Consider the following 12,073-nt stretch of genomic DNA (forward strand, 5'->3'; position numbering starts at 1 on the left):
GGATCCAGCTCTGTGCTGATGTGCCTGGGAAAGCAGAAGATGCTCCAAATGCCTGTGCCTCTGTATCCACATCAGACACCTGATTCAAGCAACTGGCTCCTGGCTTCAGATCGAGAAGTGTGGCCACTTGAGATTGAACCAACAAATAGAAGGTCTCTGTCCATACCTTCCTCTCTTTCTCTCCCTGTAACTCTTTCAAATAAATAAATCTTTCAAAAAATTAGTGCAAAATAACTAACATTCTTTGTAAAGTGTTGACTGTCATCTTAGTAGACACTATACCTAGAAAACTGTGTTGGCTTAATCACTGTGCTAATCGTTTTTCCTCTAGAGGTCAATTTTTAAAATATTTTCATTCAGCAAGCAGATTAAAGGCCTCATGCTTGTTCATATTTTGCTGCTGAATATCCTTGTTTCAAACTTGTGGAAAATTTTAGTAGTGTCCTAAGCTTTTTGAATTTTGGATAATGAAGCACGGACCTACAGTACACAAAAACAAAACAAAGCAAGTCTTTCCAAAAGACTCTTTCCGCTCAAAGAGATCCACAGTGCTGCTTGAGTAATGAAAAAACTGTTGCTGAATACACTTTCAATGATGAATTTAAGAACAAGCATCCTAAATTCTCCCACCAGACACCTGAGAACTGTATAATCATATATCCCAAATTTCTGATTGAGTCATTTTTAAAGACACAAAATACTAGCATGTTTGTTATAAAATTACTTACAATGCTCCTTTAATAAGATGTAATTAACCACTAACACAAAATTTCAGCAGGAAGTTTTATATATGACACTTTTCTTCAGGGAGAAATAACAAAAGAATGTTGAAATGACAATGACAATGATGACATTCTCTTTTTAGATTAATCATTAATATCACAAGGAAAAATAAAAAACTGTTATGGGTAGCTCTTAAAAAATTTGAGTAATAGTACCACACATCATCAAAAATAGAGAAAACCATGTGCATTGTGTGTCCACATCTTCCTTTAATCATTAATTCTGTGTTTTGAAAGAAATGCCATGTTAAACACCATGAATAAATGTAAAGCTCATCCAAGGAAACAGAACACTTCAGAATGTATTAGGAAGCTGTCATATGCAGTTGAGCAGTCCATCTGCAGCCAGCGTAACAGAGACGCAGCCAGGACAGCATGAGCACATCACACTCACTCACGCAGGCTCACTTCCCTGAAGAAAGCACCTTGCACAGGGCTGCTGTACAGGCTTTATTTCTTTAAACAGAAAGCAACTAGAAACTCTCTTCATTTGTATGAATAAGGATTTTAAATACATTACTAGGTATTATTTGCATTAAATGGTAGTTCATGATGTCCTCAAAAGTCTTTTCGTTTCTAAAAATAATCTCTATCAATATAAAAATACTGAATTTTATGAGTCTTAAAAAACTTAGAGTGTAATATTTCCAAGAATCAGCAAATTATAAATAAGCTCATCTTGACAGAGCATGGAAATAACTTCCAAATTGTGTGAAGGTTTTTGTATAGAAAATCAAATACAGATATTTTAAAGTTTGGTCTTCCATATTTTCTTCATTATAATGCAAGAATGGAAAAAAGGCCAAAGTAAAATTTGCTTCATTAGCAGAAAACATTTTCATGACAAAAAAAAATAGGAAACATGTCAGTTCTCCATTTAGTGGCTTTTCTTCAGTCACTTTACCCAGTTTATCAAAAATGTTATCTTAGTTCACTTATTGAAAGAACTGCCCTTAAACAAAATGTCAAAGTGTCCAGCATTTGTCTGTGGCTAAACCCTTTTAAAAAACACTAGTCTTTCTAAGCTCTTTTTTCATTCTTCACTGTATACCTTAATTAAAGATAAGCCTGTTGCCCTTTGCTTTACAATATTAATATTAATGAAAATTTCACTCTGAGTTTGAAGCGGTATTTCTTCAAGGGTCTGACCCATTCAGCTGGCAATGCAGTAACGGATTGCTAACATACACAGACTATAAAACGACAGTCAAAACCTAAGGGGAAAAGTGCAAAGGCTAACATTAGCTTTCTGTAAAAAATAAAACTAAAGGACTGTTTGAAAAATCATCTGTAGCCAGATTACAGAGTGATTCGCAGACAACACCACAGACTGCTGTTTCTTCGGCAGCAGGCCCTGGGGTCTGTGGCTAGCTCGGCAGCTGGGGCCGCAGAAGTTTCAGCGATGACTGCCTCACCAGGTTCTGCTGCTGTCTCCTTGACTGTGCATCCTCAATGGCGCTAAGTGCAGCCTGTAAAACAAAATGTTGATTCTGGGTTGTAAAGATAAGCACAGGCTCATCAGTCCAAACAAGGAATGCAAACTAAGACCCTTCAGCTCCATTGAGTCCACAGTGCATTATTTTAAGCTTATTCATATCAATCCAAAGAAATATAAACATGGAAGAGCTTTGGATAGAATTAATGGAGCTTTGGACAGAATTCATGGAGATTATTCACTGTAACCAATTTTAAAAAAATGGAGAGAACAGTGTTCTCTGAAATAAATTATGTACCTCTGCCGTGGCAGCATCCTTCAGGTAAACTTTGTGAGGACAGTCCTTACTGGCATTATCTATTTTGGAGAACAGACCTTGCTCCTGTTTCAAAAGAAATAATGACACAAAATATGTTATTTTGGGGGGGAAATCATCATCTTTAATTAGATGCTGAAGTGTCAGCTCAATTTTATAACTGATAGACTACCCAGGAACATGTATTCAAGGAGAATATGAAATAAATCATCTTGGTTGAAGGACAGTGATTCTGTATATGAATTGAAATTTATAAAATTGGATGAATACACATCCATCAGCTTAAAACAATGACTTTCTACAGGCTGTGATAAATAGCCCACAGAAACACCACTTGGTAACTCATCACATCTGACAAATCTACAAAATCATTCTTTTTCCCGGCTGACAGAAACAATTTTTTATTCAATGTAGAATACCTTGAGTCCATTCTCACCACTGATCTAAAAGAAGTGGTAAGAAAAGTGCAAAATGGATGCACAGTGACACATTCTTTGCTATTTGAAAGTCATGTTTCACACACTATGACATACTTCAGATTTTGACACAATACAAGGAGGTAGTGATGAAATACGAAAACTAGCAAGGTGGTCATGGAAATTCCTTTGATTTATAAGCTCCCCTTAACAGAAACGCAGACGTTAAATAGTAACATAACTTAAATCTCCATTTTGGAACATGCTCTTCAGATAGCTTTAATAGCAAAATAAAAAATCATTTGTTCTTCAGGGAAAACAAATGTATGACAGAAATTACCACATTTAACCATCAGTGGAGTTTTTTTAAAAGAAATGAAAATCTATAATGCAATCAACATGCTTCAAAGTCAAATAAGTCTGGAAACAATGCAAAAGTTGAGGCATCATTTTAAGTACTTAGAGTCATGTCATTAAAAACTCATCCCTAGAAAATGATGCGGAGGAACATGAGAACATTGCTACACAAACCATATTAGCATTCCTTATATGCCAAATATTATAAGGCACGAATATTTTAAAGATAATATTTAATTTTTCCAAGGAACTTCATAACCTCCTAAGAACGTAGAAAAAGAGAATAGTTCCAAAATGCCCATGATTATAGTAAAGTGAATATTCAAATGAAGTAAAAGGAGTCTCTTGTTTATTGATGATTAATTCAATCAAAAGGAAAGTGTTAACTGTCAGCACCCCAGTGATGCTGGCAGAACACTCACTGGATTCAAGGGCTGTCAGAAAACAGTGACACTGACACAGAGGTAGTCCCTTTCCTCCCAGCTCACCTATAATAAGGATGGGATTTCCTCAAGCATTTTGAGTGTAAAAGCAAGCCCTGGTTCCCACTCATTCCGTTAGTCATCCACTCTAATGCATTGTATGATTCACTGCTCTTACCTTCACTGTGATTTTAAGCAGGTTTTCACTGACACGAGGAGGACACACAAAGTCTTCAAATGAACACTGCCAGTCTACAGACATGTTGCCTAGGATTTCAACTTCTTTTACACACAACACTCGCCTACAATGGAAAAGATGACAAAAACATATGGGTAGCGATGAGGAGTGTTCAACGTTACCAAAAACATTTCACTCAGCTGGACATCACAGCTAGCATTCATTTAATAAACAAGAACAGGCACTAAAAGGAAAGTATGTCTCCGACACTTGGAAAAAAAAAAAGGCTAGGTAGCTGTCACAGAGCAAGTATGACACCTACCACCTAACTAAGGAGACTTCCAAAAATCCCCTTCTGCCAGTCTTGCAGAATTCAGGAAAGTGTAACTTTTGTTAACTGACAAAAATGAACTGATAGGACAATCATTTATGAAACAGGAATAGACGGTATGCTCATCTGGGAGGCAATAAAGGCAGATGCCCCTGAAAATGTTTTACTTGGAAAATTATTAATTGCTCTTTACTGTCAGTCACGTATGCCTTCCAGTCAAGAAGGAATGTGCAGGAAATGTCAGAAACCTGAACTGTCAGCAAAGATTCACTCTAGGCCTACTAATAAATATCAGATTTGAACACTTTAATGCTAATGTACTATATCACAGATTGAGTTTCCCATTTTGCTCAACAGCAAAAGGGAAAAAGAAAAAAAAAAAAAAAGAATCCTTAAAGGGCACCCACACCGATTAATTACTAACAGAACCTTACTTAAAGTTTCTATTGCAGACAGTAAACCCAGAAAAGTAGAAATGTTAATTTAACAAACACCCAGGGTGCCAAAGAAAGTAGGAAGAGAGGGTTTCTGCTTGAGAAGCACTCAATGGCTAGAAGGGGAAATCAACATGTGAACAAACACTGCCGCACAGTTAGTGCCACAACACAGCTGTGCGAGGCATTTGCAACACTGGAGCTACAGTCTACTGGTAAAGTATGTGGGCCAAGAGTTCATCCTTCAAGGGAAATGTTCTCTGGGCAAGAAAAGGAAATGACAGTCCCGCAAAGCGAAGGAACACTGACAATGGATATGGTACAAAAAGAATGTGGTGGTTTTCGGCTAGAGTCCTGGCTCTGTACAGTGGTGAGAAATCAGCTTAGTTCTGGAACTTCCAGAACCACTTTTCTGTTTTTAGACCTTCTGATTTTAGTCTACAGCCAGTAGAAAATGACACATGATACAGTTTCTTAGTTTGGAGACATGAGGCTAACAGCAAACAGAGGGGAGGTGATACATAAACAAGAAGTGGACACCAGACAGAGGTAGAAACTGCAGGTCCAAACAGGAGACAACGAAAGTTTCAATTATGGCAGCAGCTGTGAAAACGGAAAAGGAAGATTACAAGTATTCAGAGAAGACTTTAATAAACATGCTGACCAATGGAATGTGGCAATAACCCTCAACAGTGGTACCACTAACATTTTGGGCATATTTGGTTGGGAACATACAGTGCAGGAAATATGCAGGAAGTTCAACATCTCTAGCACTAGCACATAAATACCAGTTGAATTTTCCAACCACTGTGACAATCCCCAACACTGCCTTTCATTCCTACCAGCCTCTAGGAAGTGGGTCCCACTTGCCTGCCTCTGGCTCCAACTGACAGTCAGAAGATGGAGTTGAGGTAAAGATGGCTTTGGCCAATCCACATGCCAGGTGCAATTTGCTATTCCAAACATCCTTTTTGCAAAAAAAGATCTATCTATCTATCTATCTATCTATCTATCTATCTATCTATCTATCTATCTATCTATCATGTATCTATCTGAAAGGCAGAATACCACAGAGAGAGAAGGAAGGGGGAGAGCAACAGAGCTCTTCCTTCCTCTGCTTCACTTCCCAAAAGGCTGCACCAGCCCACCCTGAGCTTGGCTGGAGGCAGCAGCCAGGAAGTCCATCTAAGTCTCCTAGCTGGACAGCAGGGTCCCAAGTTCCTGAGCTACCATGAGCTACCTTCCCAGGTCATCAGCTAGAAGCTAGATCAGGAGTGGAACAGCAGAGACTTGAGCTACAACTCTGATATGGGATGTACCTGTACCAAACAGCAGCTTAACTCATTATACCACATGACATACATCTCACTTCTCAAACTATCTTTAAGCTCCATCTTCTCTTGACTACGCAGTAACATTTCTGCTTTCCTGCCACTTTAATTTCCTTTATTCTCTTTTCCCTTTACCATGCATGCCAGAGTTCAAATTCTGGCTATTTTCTGCTAGACACATTCTCTCAGGGCTGTCTCTAACATATCAACTCCAAATCCTCATCCAAACTCCATCTACTCTCTTCTTCCTCACCTCTAGAAATAGATGTGTATTTATTCATAAATAATCAATTTGTCAATCAGCTTAGATACATGCAAACATATTTCGCTATTCTGTATTTGTCTGGCTCCGACAACTGAGAAATCTCCACTGTGGTATTTCAAAGCAATATCAAACTCAAGCCCCTTAGCTTTCCTTCTTTTGTTCAGGCACTCACCACTTCCTATCAAAGTAACTGCCATGGTCTTTGTGCTGGACAGAATTCCGAGATGGTCCCCAAGATTCTACATCTCCTGGGTATAGTCTGTAAAATTCCCCGAACTGAGAATTAAGATGGATCTCATTCTCATTATTAGGTTTTTGTTTTAAGGCACAGGTGGCTTTAAAATCCTGATTTAATCACACAGACCCAGTAAATCTAGGTCAGAGGGGCCCAGCACAGGAGAGTAACAGGCTAAGAACTTCTGCGGTGCCAGCATCACGTCAGTGTGAAGGGTCCAAGTCCTTGAGCCTCTGCACCCATGTAGGAGACCCAGAAGAAGCTCCTGACTCCAGGCTTCAGATTGGGTCAGCTCTGGTCATTGCAGGCATTTGGCAAGTGAATCAGCAGAAGGAAGATTTCTCTCTCTTGTTTTCTCTATCTCTGTCTCTCTTATCTCTGTAACTCTGCCTTTGAAATAAAAATATATTAAAAAAAACTGTTAAACTCAGAATCCAAGAAATTAGAATTTTAAGAAACCCTTGATGGTTTGAAGGTGAGGGGAGCCACATTGCAAGGAATAAAGGTGGCCTTTGGTTGCTGACAGCAGTCTCATCTCATGGCTGACAGCGAGTCAAGAAACAAGAATCTCAGGCTTACAACTGTAAACTCCCCTGAATTCTACAAACAGAGCTAAACAAAGCAGGCAGTGGATTCAGTACAAACATGTTGTGCAGCCAACAGAAAACCAAAACTCTCGATGTGGCTTCTGGCCTTGAGTCTGACCCTCTTCCAGTCCAGCATCCAAGCTGCTGCCAGATACCTTCCTACACCACAAACACCAGCAATATGTCAACAAACTCGTTGTTTACAAGACTTCACTGGGAAAGAGAGAGACTCCTCCTGTGTACCATCTTGGTACATCTCTAGATGAGCAGCTGCAGTCCTAAACAACAATAGCCTATAGGTGCTCCAAAAACAAAAACAGAAAGCCCCTCATGATTCTAAATTACAACAAAATCTAAACCCACAGATCTTATGAACAGCTACCATGATTCTTGCTTTATCTCCCACTATCATTGTACCATGCAGCCACCTTCAAACTGATCTATTGAACTTCCACGCTGTGTTATGTCTTGGCTTGCTCTTGTTTACCAGTGTTATACTCACAGGCAAGCATTCCCCACCTAGAAAGTCTCTGTTCCCCATGACTGGTTCCCAATAGTTTTTCCCATGTCCCTCACATTTCTGAATATCACGTTTTCTTAGTATCCATCACCTTGCGATATCAATGTAATCTGTAGGTCCCCTGAAAGTGGAGAAATGACAGAGACGTAACTTTGTTTACTGTGTCTCTGTATCTGTAAAATATTAATGAGTTTTTAAAAATGTCTGCCCAATCATCGATATTCTAATAAAGAATACAAAAGTAAGTTATCATTTAGAACTATCATAGCTTAATACATTTAGGTCACAAAAATTTCATTACCAACATTTTAACCATTTGACTAATATTCTACATTTAAATAAAATTTAAAAAATGAAAACAAAATCTGATAAGAAAACATGGAGCAGAAGTGGTGACACAGCAGGTGTAGCCGCCACTTGTGACACCTGCATCAGGGGCCAGTCTGCATCCCAGCCACTGTGCTGCTTATCCCAGTTCCTTGTGATTGCTTCCTAGGAGGCAGCAGATGATGACTCAGATGCATGGCCACCTGCCACCCAAGTGAGAGACCTGAATCGAGTTCCTAGCTCTTGGCTTCAGCCTGGCCCAGCCCTGGGAGTTGCTGGAATTGAGGCCACGAACCAGTAGATGGAAGCCTACGTGTATAGGATCACTTGTTTCCTCTCATCTAATTCTCCATCTTTCAAGTAGATGGAAAACAAAAATAAATACTTTAAAAGAAATATTGGATCTATATTTTGGATGAATCTCAATATGAAAAAATTAAAAGCCATATGTGCTGAAAATCCCTAGAAAGCATCAAGAAGAGATTAAGTAAAAAGGTCTAACAACATCCACTTATAAAATACTCTCAATGCTGTAAGAAAAAAACAAATACATGAATGAGAAGTGAGCAAAGGACATACACAAATCACAACGGATTTTGGTATATTAAAATGTTCATTCTCCTATAATCAAAGAACTGCTAATTAAAACAAGATATTTTCCACTAGTAAGTCAGCAAAATTTGAAGTTTACACAATACCTCCCAGTCTTAGCAAAGCACAAGAGAAAATCTATTTTATATAGAAATGTAAAGAATAGGTATAGTCTTTCTGAAAATTAACTTGGCAATATATATGTTTGCTAAAAATTTTTAAAGCTGGCAATCCAACCTTCCAGAATGTTTTCTAAATAATAGATAAAAGGTAATTAACCATGGGGAGTTATTTGTCCTGGTGATTAAGACACCTTTTGGGACATCCCATAGCACGGTGTCCAAGTTCAAGTCCAGGTCCAACCTCAATGCCAGCTTCCTGCCACTGAATACTCCGGGAGGTAGCAGAGGACATTTAAAATAACTGGTCCCTTCCACAAATACAGGGGAAGCAGAGTTACAAGATCCCGAGTTTGGCCTGTTCCAATCATAGCTGTGTGTCTACACACACACACACACACACACACACACACACACACACATATATCTAAGATATCATTTATATTATATGTTGTATTATATAACATATATATTACATATTATATGAGATATACAAGATATATCTTAGTCTCTCTTCCTCTCAAATAAAGCAAGTAAGTGAACAAATAAATTTTAACACATTAACCACAAAATGTTAGGAATGCAAAAAACTGAGCATCAGAAAGCAATAATTTAAATTAAAAAATGCCCACTAAAATATTATATAATTACAATAATGACATTATTAAGAATACTTAATAGTACAGGCGATGATCATAGTGTAAAATTACACTAAAACAACTCAATTTAATAAAATTGGCACTTTGTAGCTCAAATTATGTGTTATTAATACACGTATTACAACAATTGGATACACCAATTAATACTGGTCATGTCTGAATGTTCAGGTCACTGCAAAAGAATGTTGTGCAGTGTTGTAACACTCATACCAGGACATCTAAAAATCCAGGACATTTTTAAGAAGCAGACACAAGAAACAGCTATTAGTAATTATATTGGGACAAACCAGCCTATTTCAGGCAGACATGAATGCATGGCAGCTTTAGCTATTCTTATCTTTCTGATTATCTATTTTGAGGCTGGCAATCTACAGCCTTCAAGTCAAGTCTAGCTACTGAACACACCATGTACATACTTCAGTGTTCAAAGCTGTTTTCTTAGGGCAAGGGCGAGGTTAAAAAGTTGAGACACAAACATGGCCCTCAAAGTCTACACGTATATTATCTAATTCATTAGAAGAAAGCTCGTTGATCACTGATAATGAGTGAGCATAACACAAAATGTTAAAAATGAAGTATTTTCAAGAATGAAAATGAATTTGGAAGAACTCTTAATGTAATATGCTCATTAACGGCCAAACAAATCAGTATAAAGATAACTGGCTCGATCAAAAAGATTTCTGTTGGAAAGAGTCTACTAAGCCTCACAAGGAGGTTGTCATTGTATTGGTCAGGAATATTATTTTACAGTCTCCTAAAAATATCCTGAAGTGACTAGATTTTAAATTACCAGCATCTCCTGGTTTACTGGAAGAAAAAAACATAAATGCACATATGTATAGTAATTGTAAAATTCCCATAGAATGACTTTTAAGTTAGACAAGTGCTAATGAATATTACCAAAAAGATAATTAATTCCTACTATCAAGTATTTAGCTACATGAAAGTGTGTAAGTTTAGGGCCAGTCACAATGACCTAGTGGCTAAATCCTCACCTTGCATATGCCAGGATTTCATATGGGCACTGGTTCATGTCCCGGCAGCTCTACTTCCCTTCTAGCTCCCAGCTTGTGGCCTGGGAAAGCAGTCGAGGATGGCCCAAGGCCTTGAGACCCTGCACCCATGTGGGAGACCCGGAAAGAAGAAGCTCTTGACTGCCGGCTTCAGATTGACTCAGTTCTGGACTTTGCAGCTACTTGGGTAGTAAACTAGCAGTTGTGGAAGATCTTTCTCTGTCTCTGATTCTCTCTATAAATCTGCCTTTCCAATAAAAATAAAAATTAAAAAAAAATTCTTAAAAAAAGGTATATAAGTTTAAATCTAACTAACACGTTAGTTAAGTACAATCCATACCACAAATAAATGGAATGGCAACAAAACAAATGATAGGCGTTACAAAAAAGTGGATTACTTGTCAAATCTGAAAGCTGCTTTTTAGATCGTTCTGGTGCCATGGTTTAGTGAGCTACATCTCCACCTCAGACGGCAGCATTCCATGTGAGCACTGCTTCCTGTCCCAACTCCTCGACTTCCCATCCAGCTCCCTGCCTGTGGCCTGGGGAAGCAGTCGAGGACGGGCCAAAGCTTTGGGACCCTGCACCCATGTGGGAGACCTGGAGGAGGCTCCTGACTCCTAGCTTCTGATTGGTGCAGCACCGGCCATTGCGATCACTTAGGGAGAGAATCATCAGATGGAAGATCTTCCTCTCTGTCTTTCCTCCTCTCTGTATATCTGACTTTGCCATAAAAATAAATAAATCTTAAAAAAAACAACCATTTGGGAAGTGAACCAGAGAATGGAAGATCTCTATTTCACCTTCTCTCTATAACTCTGCCTTTCAAATAAAAATAAAACAAATCTTTAAACAGAAACAACAATGGACAATCCATATGACTAAGTATTGCATACGGCTGATGAAAAAACTTACAGGTTTAGAAGTCTGAATCTTATCATCCCATTTTCTTTTCCTCTTTCCTATCCAAATGTATTTAAAAACATACAGTAGTAAGGATGCAGATTTTGCCTACCATAAGTACTGCATCTTAATCCTTAGGACATACGTCTCCTAGAGTCTTCAAATCACTGATTTGTAACTGTAATTTGGGTCTATGTTTATTATCCAGAGAAATCACAGGAAAACTAACTTAGCTGTGTTCTTTTATTTAGAAATAGTATCTACCACTTAAAAAAAAAAGTAGGAAAAACTGGGGGAAAAATAAAGATAATGTCATCCTTTAAAAGGCACCTGCTGAATCAAAGCTAGGAAGAAGTGATCCTGAGTCAAGCCTCCAAACAGGGACTGTAGTTCACGTGTAACCAACAGCACCAGGGCACTGCAGGTGTGAAGTCTTTCCCAGACTCCGTTCCCTCTAGTCATCACTCTTGCATAAACCATGCGGAATCTAACCTGAAGGCTGGAGAAAAGACAAGTTCTAAGGACTTATCTACCTACACATGCGTGTTTCATGATTCTACAAAAATGAGCATCTGCCCCTCAAGTGGAGCTCTCTGAATGCTCTGCTGCGTGAGCCTGCACTGTTCTGGTCATGAGCAAAGCGCCATTCCTCTGGTCATGAGGAACTCAGTACCTGCTGGTGACCAGAAGGACGGTCTTCCTGCTCCCAGGAACAGCACAGTGGAATCGGTACTTCTCATCCTCCAGCTTTTTAATGTGATTCTGAAAAATAAAGATGACATGAGATTTGGAAAGCATATGCATTCAAATAGTATAGCTAATTATAACACAAGTGTTAAGGGAAAAATTATT

At 38.5% G+C, this 12,073-nt stretch overlaps 1 protein-coding gene across 2 annotated transcripts in view; it reads right to left on the reverse strand.

The window, feature by feature from the left end:
- Positions 1 to 877: 877 nt before the first annotated feature.
- The window catches only part of VPS13C (vacuolar protein sorting 13 homolog C), a 171,484-nt gene continuing 160,288 nt past the window's right edge, over positions 878 to 12,073 (reverse strand). For both annotated transcript variants that reach the window (XM_040969557.1, XM_040969556.1), the window contains 4 exons: positions 11,895 to 11,983; positions 3,907 to 4,030; positions 2,516 to 2,599; positions 878 to 2,251 (listed from right to left, as the gene is read on the reverse strand). In XM_040969557.1, coding sequence (XP_040825491.1) covers positions 2,150 to 2,251; positions 2,516 to 2,599; positions 3,907 to 4,030; positions 11,895 to 11,983 — 399 coding nt within the window. In that variant the 3' untranslated portion in view covers positions 878 to 2,149. The remainder of the gene's footprint in view (positions 2,252 to 2,515; positions 2,600 to 3,906; positions 4,031 to 11,894; positions 11,984 to 12,073) is intronic.

This window comes from Ochotona curzoniae, unplaced genomic scaffold, assembly GCF_017591425.1.
Source record: "Ochotona curzoniae isolate NIBS_2020 unplaced genomic scaffold, NIBS_Ocur_1.0 scaffold_4701, whole genome shotgun sequence".
NCBI lineage: Eukaryota > Metazoa > Chordata > Mammalia > Lagomorpha > Ochotonidae > Ochotona > Ochotona curzoniae.